Raw genomic sequence first — 13,735 nt, 5'->3', positions numbered from 1 at the left:
TCTGTGTATCAGGGGAGAAGCTCCAGATGGTATCTGATGCTACTGAACCAGATGTCTGTGTATCAGGGGAGAAGCTCCAGGGACCGCGGTTAAAAATTAGCCGGTTGGCTAAAACCGGCACTTTTACTGAAACGTTGATTAATGTGCACTGTCCCTGTAAAAATAAAAATAAACTCATTCTCTCTATTATTATTCTGACATTTCACATTCTTAAAATAAAGTGGTGATCCTAACTGACCTAAGACAGGACATTTTTTACTAGGATTAAATGTCAGGAATTGTGAAAAACTGAGTTTAAATGTATTTGGCTAAGGTGTATGTTAACATCCGACTTCAACTGTATATGCCCCCTTTATTTATCCTACTGTTCTGACTTGGTGTACAGGGAAAATACTGTAAGAGCAGCCCATGTTTTGCATTCTGTCACTGTACATTCCAAAAGTGCTGAACACATAGCTATATTGACTATGTCCGTCTTAGCTCACTCATTAATGTCTTAATCTAAATGACGAATTGCCTCTTATCCGCTCATCGTTCCCTTATGCCATAGTTTGTACATCTCAATTGTCAGTAAAAACCACATCTGTTTAAACCAGTCAGCCATATTAGCTATGCTTTTTTTAAAGGCAGTAAATGAGGCTGAATGAACTGTTTCGCTGCCAGACAAGGCTCCTCTGATAGCCAGGTTTAGCAGTGGTAAGGTGTTGGGACTCTGCTGTTGGGACAGCTTTATGTAGGCCCTAACAGTTTGTGGGCACCGTTTGTCACCATTATAGTGCAATTAATGTATTGTTTAGTGTTGTGTAGTTGCTTTGCTAAAATCGCCACTGCTTATATGAAGTAGTTGTAAAATGTGGCGCAGCATCTCAGTGCTAGAGGCGTCACTGCAGACACCCTAGTTCGAATCCAGGCTGGCCCAGCGTTGTCTGGGTTGGGCTGGTGTAGGCCGTCTTTGTAAATATGATTTTTTTCTTAACTGACCTGCCTAGTTAAACAATGGTTCAATTAAAAACATGTAAATCCCCTACGGAAAAAGTAATTGTGGAAAAACGATTGGAACCATTTAGGGTTGGTACTCCTGCCGCGTTCAAAACAACTGGGAATTTGGAAATCTCAACTTCCGGACGTCCGAAAGAACTGGGAACTCGAAAAAAAAACGAGCTGCGATTTGTGGAAAAATCCATTCGTAGGGTCATCTAACTCGAACTCCGATTTGGGAACTCTGGCCTATTTATAGAGCTCTGACCTGAAGACCACTAACGTCAGGATTTTACCTGTATTTTTCCGACTTCCCAGTTGTTGTGAACGCGGCATCAATAGAGCTCGCAAGCTTGTAGTCCTAAAACAGAAATGAGTTACCTCTGGTTCGTTCAGCCATCCCCAACGGTAAACATTTACGTGGAAAGAATTGGGTTTTTGGAATAAATAGCGAAAGAAAGATCTGAGGAGATCTTTTATACGTTTCGTTCTATGAGATAATAGCATTTTGTTAACATTACATTCATGCAATATGAAGCCTTTGCTTTTATTGTATAATATAATTCACACAAAAAAGTGACGTTACCTGATAAAGATTACTCCATTCAAATGGTTTTATTGGCATAGGGACACAAAGCAAGTGATTATCTTACTGATCAAAACGTATAAGATATCCTAAACCGGTGTTTACCACAGACCTTATTTTCGGTGTTTATTCTTTAAAACAACCTTAATTCCCCCCCAATAGTTATTGTCCATGGTGCAGTTAGTGCCTACAAAAAGACGCCATTGCTATTTCTCGTTTGTCTGTAATATTTGCTAGAATAAATAAATAATAAAATACGGCTACTTCCGCTGGCTGAAACGAAATGGCTGCCTTCCACTGCAGAGCAGATTTTGCGCGCTTCGTAGCATTTTATTAATATGCTGTCGTGTGTTTACAGATATAGCATAATTTGTTACGGATAAATAAAATAAAAGAGCAGACATGTTTAAAAAAGCAAAAAGATCAAATTTAAGACGGAGGAATGAGTCAGACGAGGACGAGAAGGAGGAAAGTCAACCAGCCCAGCAGCCACCGCCGCCATGCGGGCCTTTCACCGAGGATATCCCGATGCTCGATACCCCCAGCACGGACACCTTCTCCGGGGTTACCATGGACGTACACCACGGCAACGGGTTTCAATCAAAGGCCATAAAGAAGGAAAAGAAAAGTCGGGATGTAGTGGGAGTACCGAAAGCCAGTTTGTTAAGCTTTGACGACGATGAAGGTAAAGTTAACCGTTGGCTAGTTAGTTAGCGTTAGCTCGAACTGATTACAACTCCTTTATTACCGGTTAACGTGAGCTAGCTTAGCTTAGCATAGCTAGTTAACTTTAGCTAGCTAACTAACCGGTTAGCTAACTGTTTCAGCGGATATTTAACTATCTAACGTTAATAAGTGACCTCTTGATTCAATACTGTGCTTCCGAGCTGACGTTTTGGAAGTGTTGACAATTTTGACATTGTCGAAATATTGTCAAAGTTTGTACGTTGTGCGGGTTGGCTATGTTTTAACTAATGTCAGTCAGTTAACGTTACAGTAGCTAGCGGATTCAAGGTTGTAAACAACATCAGTGAGCTAGTTAATTAAACAGCCAGTGGTTGCATCCAATCTTCTCTGAATGATTGTTTGTTTGCTTCATCGTTTACGAGGACGTTATCTAATCTCTCTCTGTGTGTCTCTCTCTGTGTGTCTCTCTCTGTGTGTGTCTCTCTGTGTGTGTCTCTCTGTGTGTGTCTCTCTGTGTGTGTCTCTCTCTGTAGATGAGGCGGAGGTGTTCAGAGTAAAGAAATCCAACCACAGCAAGAAGATCGTCAAGCAGCTGAAGAAAGAATACAAGGAAGATCTGGAGAAGGTCTGCTATGTTAAACAAGAGCCCAACACCGGTAAGACATCACACCTGTGTGTGTGTGTGTGTGTGTGTCTGTGCGCCCATCGTATGTGGTTGCTCATCGGGTGTGTGTGCGTTAGGGATATAACATTCACCTATACCTGTTCAAGTCTAGCATGCATCTGTCAGGAAATCGACTCAAACTATTTTTTTGTTGTTGTTGCTGTGAAATACCAGCGTTTTATTAGTTGTATATAGGTGATACGCATGGTATACCTTATCCAACGAAATGCTTACTTTTTATTTAAAATGTATTTATTTAACTAGGCAAGTCAGTTAAAAACAAATTCTAATTTACAATGACGGCCGACTAGGGAACAGTGGCAGAACTACAGATTTTTTATTTTTTACCTTGTCATCTCAGGGATTCAATCCAGCAACCTTTCTGTTACTGACCCAATGCTCTAACCACTAGGCCACCTGCCACCACAGGCTCCTTCTGGACAATTCAACAATAAGAAAAGATAAGAATACAAACATAAAGTAAATGGCAGTAGAAGAAACATTTTAGCCTAAGTATAATACAAGGAAGGCACAATTCATGGTCCAATATTTTAACTTTTATTTTTTTACATTTTTTAAAACATTTTAGTCATTTAGCTGACGCTCTTATCCAGAGCGACTTACAGTAGTGAATGCATACATGTATATATTTTTTCCCTTCCCTAATACACGTGTATTAGGGAAGGGAGATATGGGGCAACTGTATAAATTGAACAGTATAATACAAGTCGGCTAACAGCAGTTGTGATGTTTGTGTGTACCTATTTGTTGTTCACTGACTTTCCTAGTAAAATAAATAAAATAAAAAAATTAGTAGCCTACCAAACTTGCTAACTGCATGGTACTCGGCACTCTATTGTTCCTCAAATCACTCTGCAAATGAATTTCACTTCATGAGAGCTCACGCTGTGCAACATTTTCTATAGGCTATGAAATTGCGTGAGAAAACAAGAGTGATGGCCTCTATTAAAAAGAGGAGGATTGCATCAGTTTTCTATAGGCCCAGGCCTACTATATTTATGTCTCCACTTTACTAATATTAAGCACATTTGCTTGTATTTACAACAGGAGTAAAGCCTACCTGGCTGGCATGAAAACAAACCCCATGAGGAAAGGATCCCCCTATTTAAGGGCATAGATGACATGTATTTTCTTACCGCTGCCCCTGTTTCGATACAGGTGCATGATAATGGTCCATTTATAAATCAAAACAAATGTCACACATATTATTTAGTAATATGTAAAGACCAGATGAAATCGAGGATAGTCCGATGGGTAACAATATTAGCCTTTCACTTGTGAATGATGCCCCCAATAAGAAACAATGCCTTTTTTAGCGACTAGTTAGCATCATAGTCTCACACCTCATGTAGCCTAGCCCATAGTCCTATATGTTTAATAAGGTTAGTAGCCCATAGTCCTATATGTTTTAATAAGGTTAGTATCACCCCTCATGTAGCCTAGCCCATAGTCCTATATGTTTAATAAGGTTAGTATCACCCCTCATGTAGCCTAGCCCATAGTCCTATATGTTTAATAAGGTTAGTATCACCCCTCATGTAGCCTAGCCCATAGTCCTATATGTTTAATAAGGTTAGTATCACCCCTCATGTAGCCTAGCCCATAGTCCTATATGTTTAATAAGGTTAGTAGCCCATAGTCCTATATGCTTAATAAGGTTAGTAGCCCATAGTCCTATATGTTTAATAAGGTTAGTATCACCCCTCATGTATCCTAGCCCATAGTCCTATATGTTTAATAAGGTTATTATCACCCCTCATGTAGCCTAGCCCATAGTCCTATATGATTTAATAAGGTTAGTATCACACCTCATGTATCCTAGCCCATAGTCCTATATGTTTAATAAGGTTAGTACCACACCTCATGTAGCCTAGCCCATAGTCCTATATGTTTAATAAGGTTAGTAGCCCATAGTCCTATATGATTTAATAAGGTTAGTAGCCCATAGTCCTATATGATTTAATAAGGTTAGTAGCCCATAGTCCTATATGATTTAATAAGGTTAGTAGCCCCTAGTCCTATATGTTTTAATAAGGTTAGTAGCCCATAGTCCTATATGATTTAATAAGGTTAGTAGCCCATAGTCCTATATGTTTAATAAGGTTAGTAGCCCATAGTCCTATATGTTTTAATAAGGTTAGTAGCCCATAGTCCTATATGTTTAATAAGGTTAGTAGCCCATAGTCCTATATGTTTTAATAAGGTTAGTAGCCCATAGTCCTATATGTTTAATAAGGTTAGTAGCCCATAGTCCTATATGTTTAATAAGGTTAGTAGTCCATAGTCCTATATGTTTTAATAAGGTTAGTAGCCCATAGTCCTATATGTTTTAATAAGGTTAGTAGCCCATAGTCCTATATGTTTAATAAGGTTAGTAGCCCATAGTCCTATATGTTTAATAAGGTTAGTAGCCCATAGTCCTATATGTTTAATAAGGTTAGTAGCCCATAGTCCTATATGTTTAATAAGGTTAGTAGTCCATAGTCCTATATGTTTTAATAAGGTTAGTAGTCCATAGTCCTATATGATTTAATAAGGTTAGTAGCCCATAGTCCTATATGTTTTAATAAGGTTAGTAGTCCATAGTCCTATATGTTTAATAAGGTTAGTATCACCCCTCATGTAGCCTAGCCCATAGTCCTATATGTTTAATAAGGTTAGTAGCCCATAGTCCTATATGTTTTAATAAGGTTAGTAGTCCATAGTCCTATATGTTTTAATAAGGTTAGTAGTCCATAGTCCTATATGATTTAATAAGGTTAGTATCACCCCTCATGTAGCCTAGCCCATAGTCCTATATGTTTTAATAAGGTTAGTACCACACCTCATGTAGCCTAGCCCATAGTCCTATATGTTTAATAAGGTTAGTAGTCCATAGTCCTATATGTTTAATAAGGTTAGTAGTCCATAGTCCTATATGTTTTAATAAGGTTAGTAGCCCATAGTCCTATATGTTTTAATAAGGTTAGTAGCCCATAGTCCTATATGTTTAATAAGGTTAGTAGCCCATAGTCCTATATGTTTAATAAGGTTAGTAGCCCATAGTCCTATATGTTTAATAAGGTTAGTAGCCCATAGTCCTATATGTTTAATAAGGTTAGTAGTCCATAGTCCTATATGTTTTAATAAGGTTAGTAGCCCATAGTCCTATATGTTTTAATAAGGTTAGTAGCCCATAGTCCTATATGTTTAATAAGGTTAGTAGCCCATAGTCCTATATGTTTTAATAAGGTTAGTAGCCCATAGTCCTATATGTTTTAATAAGGTTAGTAGCCCATAGTCCTATATGTTTAATAAGGTTAGTAGCCCATAGTCCTATATGTTTAATAAGGTTAGTATCACCCCTCATGTATCCTAGCCCATAGTCCTATATGTTTAATAAGGTTAGTAGCCCTTTGTCCTATATGTTTAATAAGGTTAGTAGCCCATAGTCCTATATGTTTTAATAAGGTTAGTAGTCCATAGTCCTATATGATTTAATAAGGTTAGTATCACCCCTCATGTAGCCTAGCCCATAGTCCTATATGTTTTAATAAGGTTAGTACCACACCTCATGTAGCCTAGCCCATAGTCCTATATGTTTAATAAGGTTAGTAGTCCATAGTCCTATATGTTTAATAAGGTTAGTAGTCCATAGTCCTATATGTTTTAATAAGGTTAGTAGCCCATAGTCCTATATGTTTTAATAAGGTTAGTAGCCCATAGTCCTATATGTTTAATAAGGTTAGTAGCCCATAGTCCTATATGTTTAATAAGGTTAGTAGCCCATAGTCCTATATGTTTAATAAGGTTAGTAGCCCATAGTCCTATATGTTTAATAAGGTTAGTAGTCCATAGTCCTATATGTTTTAATAAGGTTAGTAGCCCATAGTCCTATATGTTTAATAAGGTTAGTAGCCCATAGTCCTATATGTTTAATAAGGTTAGTAGCCCATAGTCCTATATGTTTTAATAAGGTTAGTAGCCCATAGTCCTATATGTTTAATAAGGTTAGTAGCCCATAGTCCTATATGTTTTAATAAGGTTAGTATCACCCCTCATGTATCCTAGCCCATAGTCCTATATGTTTTAATAAGGTTAGTAGCCCTTTGTCCTATATGTTTAATAAGGTTAGTAGCCCATAGTCCTATATGTTTAATAAGGTTAGTAGCCCATAGTCCTATATGTTTTAATAAGGTTAGTAGTCCATAGTCCTATATGTTTTAATAAGGTTAGTAGTCCATAGTCCTATATGATTTAATAAGGTTAGTAGCCCATAGTCCTATATGTTTTAATAAGGTTAGTAGTCCATAGTCCTATATGTTTTAATAAGGTTAGTAGTCCATAGTCCTATATGTTTTAATAAGGTTAGTATCACCCCTCATGTAGCCTAGCCCATAGTCCTATATGTTTAATAAGGTTAGTAGCCCATAGTCCTATATGTTTTAATAAGGTTAGTAGTCCATAGTCCTATATGTTTTAATAAGGTTAGTAGTCCATAGTCCTATATGATTTAATAAGGTTAGTATCACCCTCATGTAGCCTAGCCCATAGTCCTATATGTTTTAATAAGGTTAGTACCCACACCTCATGTAGCCTAGCCCATAGCCTATATGTTTAATAAGGTTAGTAGTCCATAGTCCTATATGTTTAATAAGGTTAGTAGTCCATAGTCCTATATGTTTAATAAGGTTAGTAGCCCATAGTCCTATATGTTTTAATAAGGTTAGTAGCCCATAGTCCTATATGTTTAATAAGGTTAGTAGCCCATAGTCCTATATGTTTAATAAGGTTAGTAGCCCATAGTCCTATATGTTTAATAAGGTTAGTAGCCCATAGTCCTATATGTTTAATAAGGTTAGTAGCCCATAGTCCTATATGTTTAATAAGGTTAGTAGCCCATAGTCCTATATGTTTAATAAGGTTAGTAGCCCATAGTCCTATATGTTTTAATAAGGTTAGTAGCCCATAGTCCTATATGTTTTAATAAGGTTAGTAGTCCATAGTCCTATATGTTTTAATAAGGTTAGTATCACCCCTCATGTAGCCTAGCCCATAGTCCTATATGTTTAATAAGGTTAGTAGCCCATAGTCCTATATGTTTTAATAAGGTTAGTAGTCCATAGTCCTATATGTTTTAATAAGGTTAGTAGTCCATAGTCCTATATGATTTAATAAGGTTAGTATCACCCCTCATGTAGCCTAGCCCATAGTCCTATATGTTTTAATAAGGTTAGTACCACACCTCATGTAGCCTAGCCCATAGTCCTATATGTTAATAAGGTTAGTAGTCCATAGTCCTATATGTTTAATAAGGTTAGTAGTCCATAGTCCTATATGTTTTAATAAGGTTAGTAGCCCATAGTCCTATATGTTTTAATAAGGTTAGTAGCCCATAGTCCTATATGTTTAATAAGGTTAGTAGCCCATAGTCCTATATGTTTTAATAAGGTTAGTAGCCCATAGTCCTATATGTTTAATAAGGTTAGTAGCCCATAGTCCTATATGTTTTAATAAGGTTAGTATCACCCCTCATGTATCCTAGCCCATAGTCCTATATGTTTAATAATGTTAGTATCACCCCTCATGTAGCCCAGCCCATAGTCCTATATGTTTAATAAGGTTAGTATCACACCTCATGTAGCCTAGCCCATAGTCCTATATGATTTAATAAGGTTAGTAGTCCATAGTCCTATATGTTTTAATAAGGTTAGTAGCCCATAGTCCTATATGTTTTAATAAGGTTAGTATCACCCCTCATGTATCCTAGCCCATAGTCCTATATGTTTTAATAAGGTTAGTACCACACCTCATGTAGCCTAGCCCATAGTCCTATATGTTTAATAAGGTTAGTAGCCCATAGTCCTATATGTTTAATAAGGTTAGTAGCCCATAGTCCTATATGTTTAATAAGGTTAGTAGCCCATAGTCCTATATGTTTAATAAGGGTAGTAGCCCATAGTCCTATATGTTTTAATAAGGTTAGTAGTCCATAGTCCTATATGTTTAATAAGGTTAGTAGCCCATAGTCCTATATGTTTAATAAGGTTAGTAGCCCATAGTCTTAAATGTTTAAATAAGGTTAGTAGCCCATAGTCCTATATGTTTTAATAAGGTTAGTATCACCCCTCATGTAGCCTAGCCCATAGTCCTATATGTTTTAATAAGGTTAGTAGTCCATAGTCCTATATGTTTAATAAGGTTAGTAGCCCATAGTCCTATATGTTTAATAAGGGTAGTAGCCCATAGTCCTATATGTTTAATAAGGTTAGTAGTCCATAGTCCTATATGTTTAATAAGGTTAGTAGCCCATAGTCCTATATGTTTAATAAGGTTAGTAGCCCATAGTCTTAAATGTTTAAATAAGGTTAGTAGCCCATAGTCCTATATGTTTTAATAAGGTTAGTAGCCCATAGTCCTATATGTTTTAATAAGGTTAGTATCACCCCTCATGTAGCCTAGCCCATAGTCCTATATGTTTAATAAGGTTAGTATCACACCTCATGTAGCCTAGCCCATAGTCCTATATGTTTAATAAGGTTAGTAGCCCATAGTCCTATATGTTTTAATTAGGTTTGTATCACAACTTAAGTGGCCAAATAATCCACTTTACAAGGGGTGTAGAGCCTAACCGGCATATGTAAGCAACGTGCGAGTTTCCAGTTTGGGGGAAGATAATTTTCACCATAAAAATTCAATTTTATAATAAAAGCATTACCTGCATAATCACATTTGAGGTCACTTATGATAATGGCGTTTTACGCTAATCGAACATTCGCGCTTACATCCTACTATCATGTATGCATTGCTGCGCTTATAATGTGAAGAAATAGCCCAACAGTTTATCAACATTTTAAGCTAAACGTTCTGATCTGTTGTCTTTCACATTGCATAAAAATGTTTTGTGTTTTTATGCTAGTGGTTGTGTTAATTTGGGATCTATCGCATCCTATAACTGTCCCAGACTATGTTTGCAATATTTATTTATCGTACAGAATAGGACGATTTTTGTACTATGGGGGGGGATAGGAACTATTTGTACTATTGACAGAGGCTGGTGCTTTTGTTCGTTAGGCCTACTCATCTTGTTGGATGACGAAAATGTAAAAAGGCGGACAGTTCTTCCAATATCTTCAGTAAGCACCTCGGATTTGGATAAGAACGAGTGCAGTTGCGTCCTCCGATTCGTCTGTCTTCACTTGTAGCCTGTGAGAAAGACCCGATCACGTGACGGAGAGCCGTGTGAGTGAGCGATGCTTCGGACGACGCGGCACACTCAGGGAGAAGAGCACAACGCAGCACTCCGGCCCGCAAAAAGGCATGGGTTTTTTTTGTTTAGGGTGCCTTACGGCCACAAAGGGGATGCCGCCGTGAAATTCGAGGCATTATCAAGTGCTTGTCAAATTGTGAAGGAGAGACTGATGAAGTGTGTACAGCCTGCACAAAAAAAAACAAAGCAGAGCTCATGCCTTTCAAGCCACTTTTTTCAAATCATCAATGAAGTCGCATCATGCATATTAAAAATCAAAACATACAGCCTAAAGTTTGTAGAACAACTAAGGTTACATTAACCTCTCTGGCGCATGTGGGACGAACTCGTCCCACCTACGTAACAGCCACTGAAATCCAGTGGCGCGATTTTTGAATCGTTAGAAATACTATTACTTCAATTACTCAACCATATGACTATTTTACAGCTATTTAAAGACAAGAATCTCGTTAATCTAACCCCACTGTCCGATTTCAAAAAGGCTTTACAACGAAAGCAAAACATTAGATTAGGTCAGCAGAGTGCCCAGCCAGAAATAATCAGACACCCATTTTTCAAGCTAGCATATCATGTCACATAAACCCAAACCACAGCTAAATGCAGCACTAATAACTCTAAGTTAAGCATATAGAAATACCTATTTCTATATTAACCACTCAACACAGAATAGTCGCATGTTCACACTCCCTCAAATCATTTGGAGAAAATATCCTTTCTATTTTATTCAGCTTTGTTTAATTGTGTTCTTCATACTATAAAATCTTTCAAACAATATTATAAGCAAATCTGTGTGTTAACATGCTGTGTGTGTGTTAACATGCTGTGTGTGTGTTAACATGCTGTGTGTGTGTTAACATGCTGTGTGTGTGTTAACATGCTGTGTGTGTGTTAACATGCTGTGTGTGTGTGTTAACATGCTGTGTGTGTGTTAACATGCTGTGTGTGTGTGTTAACATGCTGTGTGTGTTAACATGCTGTGTGTGTGTTAACATGCTGTGTGTGTGTGTTAACATGCTGTGTGTGTGTTAACATGCTGTGTGTGTGTTAACATGCTGTGTGTGTGTTAACATGCTGTGTGTGTGTTAACATGCTGTGTGTGTGTTAACATGCTGTGTGTGTGTTAACATGCTGTGTGTGTGTGTTAACATGCTGTGTGTGTGTGTGTTAACATGCTGTGTGTGTGTGTGTGTTAACATGCTGTGTGTGTGTGTTAACATGCTGTGTGTGTGTGTTAACATGCTGTGTGTGTGTGTGTGTTAACATGCTGTGTGTGTGTGTGTGTGTTAACATGCTGTGTGTGTGTGTGTGTTAACATGCTGTGTGTGTGTGTTAACATGCTGTGTGTGTGTGTGTGTGTGTTAACATGCTGTGTGTGTGTGTGTGTGTGTGTTAACATGCTGTGTGTGTGTGTGTGTTAACATGCTGTGTGTGTGTGTGTTAACATGCTGTGTGTGTGTGTTAACATGCTGTGTGTGTGTGTTAACATGCTGTGTGTGTGTTAACATGCTGTGTGTGTGTGTGTGTGTGTGTTAACATGCTGTGTGTGTGTGTGTGTGTGTGTTAACATGCTGTGTGTGTGTGTGTGTGTGTTAACATGCTGTGTGTGTGTGTGTGTGTGTGTTAACATGCTGTGTGTGTGTGTTAACATGCTGTGTGTGTGTGTTAACATGCTGTGTGTGTGTGTGTGTGTGTGTTAACATGCTGTGTGTGTGTGTGTGTGTGTTAACATGCTGTGTGTGTGTGTGTGTGTGTGTTAACATGCTGTGTGTGTGTGTTAACATGCTGTGTGTGTGTGTTAACATGCTGTGTGTGTGTGTGTGTGTGTGTTAACATGCTGTGTGTGTGTGTGTGTGTGTGTTAACATGCTGTGTGTGTGTATTAACATGCTGTGTGCCCCCCTCCCTCTCCAGATGTGTGGTCCCAGCCCCTGGCCTCCATTAAAGAGGAGCCTGCCAGCAGGGCAGGCAGCGAACAGGGAGAAGAGGAGATGGAAGTGGACAGTACTGATGAACAGGAGCCTAAGAGCCAGAGCCTCGCCTCCAAGACTCCCACTACAACTGCAGCTGGAGCCTTCTCAAACACCAGCACCTTGTCCACGCTCAGCAACCTACGTCCAGGTAATGGTGGTTTCCTGAATGACACTCTCTTCCCTTTGGGCTGTGGTCAACAGGTGACTGCAGTACGTCAATAGTTATAATAGTCTGAGGCAAGACAAGCCTTTTCCAAACGCCAGGACCATACTACCAGGTGACGGTGGACAGTCCCAAATTAAACCCTGTTCCCTATACAAGGGGGAAAGGGCGGGATACCTAGTCAGTTGTACAACTGAATGGCTTCAACTGAAATGTGTCTTCTGCATTTAACCCAACCCCTCTGAATCAGAGAGGTGCGTGGGGGGGGGGGGGGGGGGGGGCTGCCTTAAATCGACATCCACGGCGCCCAGGGAACAGTGGAGTTAACTGCCTTGTTCAGGGGCAGAATGACAGATTTTTACCTTGTCACCTCGGGGGATTCAATCCAGCAACCTTTCGGTTACTGGCCCAACGCTCTAACCACTAGGCTACCTGCCGCCCCTCCACTCTAACCACTAGGCTACCTGCCGCCCCTCCACTCTAACCACTAGGCTACCTGCCACACCTCCGCTCTAACCGCTAGGCTACCTGCCGCCCCTCCACTCTAACCATTAGGCTACCTGCTGCCCCTCCACTCTAACCTCTAGGCTACCTGCCGCCCCTCCACTCTAACCACTAGTCTACCTGCCTCCCCTCCACTCAAACCGCTAGGTTACCTGCCACCTCTACACTCTAACCACTAGTCTACCTGCCTCCCCTCCACTCTAACCGCTAGGCTACCTGCCGCCCCTCCACTCTAACCGCTAGGCTACCTGCCGCCCCTCCACTCTAACCGCTAGGCTACCTGCCGCCCCTCCACTCTAACCACTAGTCTACCTGCCGCCCCTCCACTCTAACCGCTAGCCTACCTGCCACCCCTCCGCTCTAACCACTAGGCTACCTGCCTCCCCTCCACTCTAACCACTAGTCTACCTGCCTCCCCTCCACTCTAACCGCTAGGCTACCTGCCGCCCCTCCACTCTAACCGCTAGTCTACCTGCCGCCCCTCCACTCTAACCACTAGGCTACCTGCCTCCCCTCCACTCTATCCACTAGGCTGCCTGCCGCCCCTCCGCTCTAACCGCTAGGCTACCTGCCTCCCCTCCGCTCTAACCGCTAGGCTACCTGCCTCCCCTCCGCTCTAACCACTAGGCTACCTGCCTCCACTCTAACCGCTAGGCTACCTGCCTCCCCTCCGCTCTAACCACTAGGCTACCTGCCTCCCCTCCGCTCTAACCACTTGGCTACCTGCCGCCCCTCCACTCTAACCGCTAGGCTACCTGCCTCCCCGCCGCTCTAACCGCTAGGCTACCTGCCTCCCCTCCGCTCTAACCGCTAGGCTACATTAACGCGTTCAGGTAGAGAAGTGTTTCTCAGTCTTAGTGGAGACGGACACGTTGAGCTATGGTCATGTTTCCTTGAGGGACTGCTTACTTTCA

At 40.2% G+C, this 13,735-nt stretch overlaps 1 protein-coding gene across 2 annotated transcripts in view; it reads left to right on the top strand.

Annotated features, from left to right (window-relative positions):
• The first annotated feature begins 1,797 nt into the window (after window positions 1-1,797).
• paxbp1 (PAX3 and PAX7 binding protein 1) overlaps window positions 1,798-13,735 on the top strand; it is a 54,081-nt gene continuing 42,143 nt past the window's right edge. For both annotated transcript variants that reach the window (XM_029770393.1, XM_029770394.1), the window contains exons 1-3: window positions 1,798-2,249; window positions 2,785-2,907; window positions 12,096-12,302. In XM_029770393.1, the coding sequence (XP_029626253.1) occupies window positions 1,967-2,249; window positions 2,785-2,907; window positions 12,096-12,302 (613 nt within the window). In that variant the 5' untranslated portion in view covers window positions 1,798-1,966. The remainder of the gene's footprint in view (window positions 2,250-2,784; window positions 2,908-12,095; window positions 12,303-13,735) is intronic.

Source organism: Salmo trutta, chromosome 12 (assembly GCF_901001165.1).
Source record: "Salmo trutta chromosome 12, fSalTru1.1, whole genome shotgun sequence".
NCBI lineage: Eukaryota > Metazoa > Chordata > Actinopteri > Salmoniformes > Salmonidae > Salmo > Salmo trutta.
Note: the sequence above shows the minus strand (reverse complement) of the source record. Positions and strands in the feature narration are given on the sequence as shown.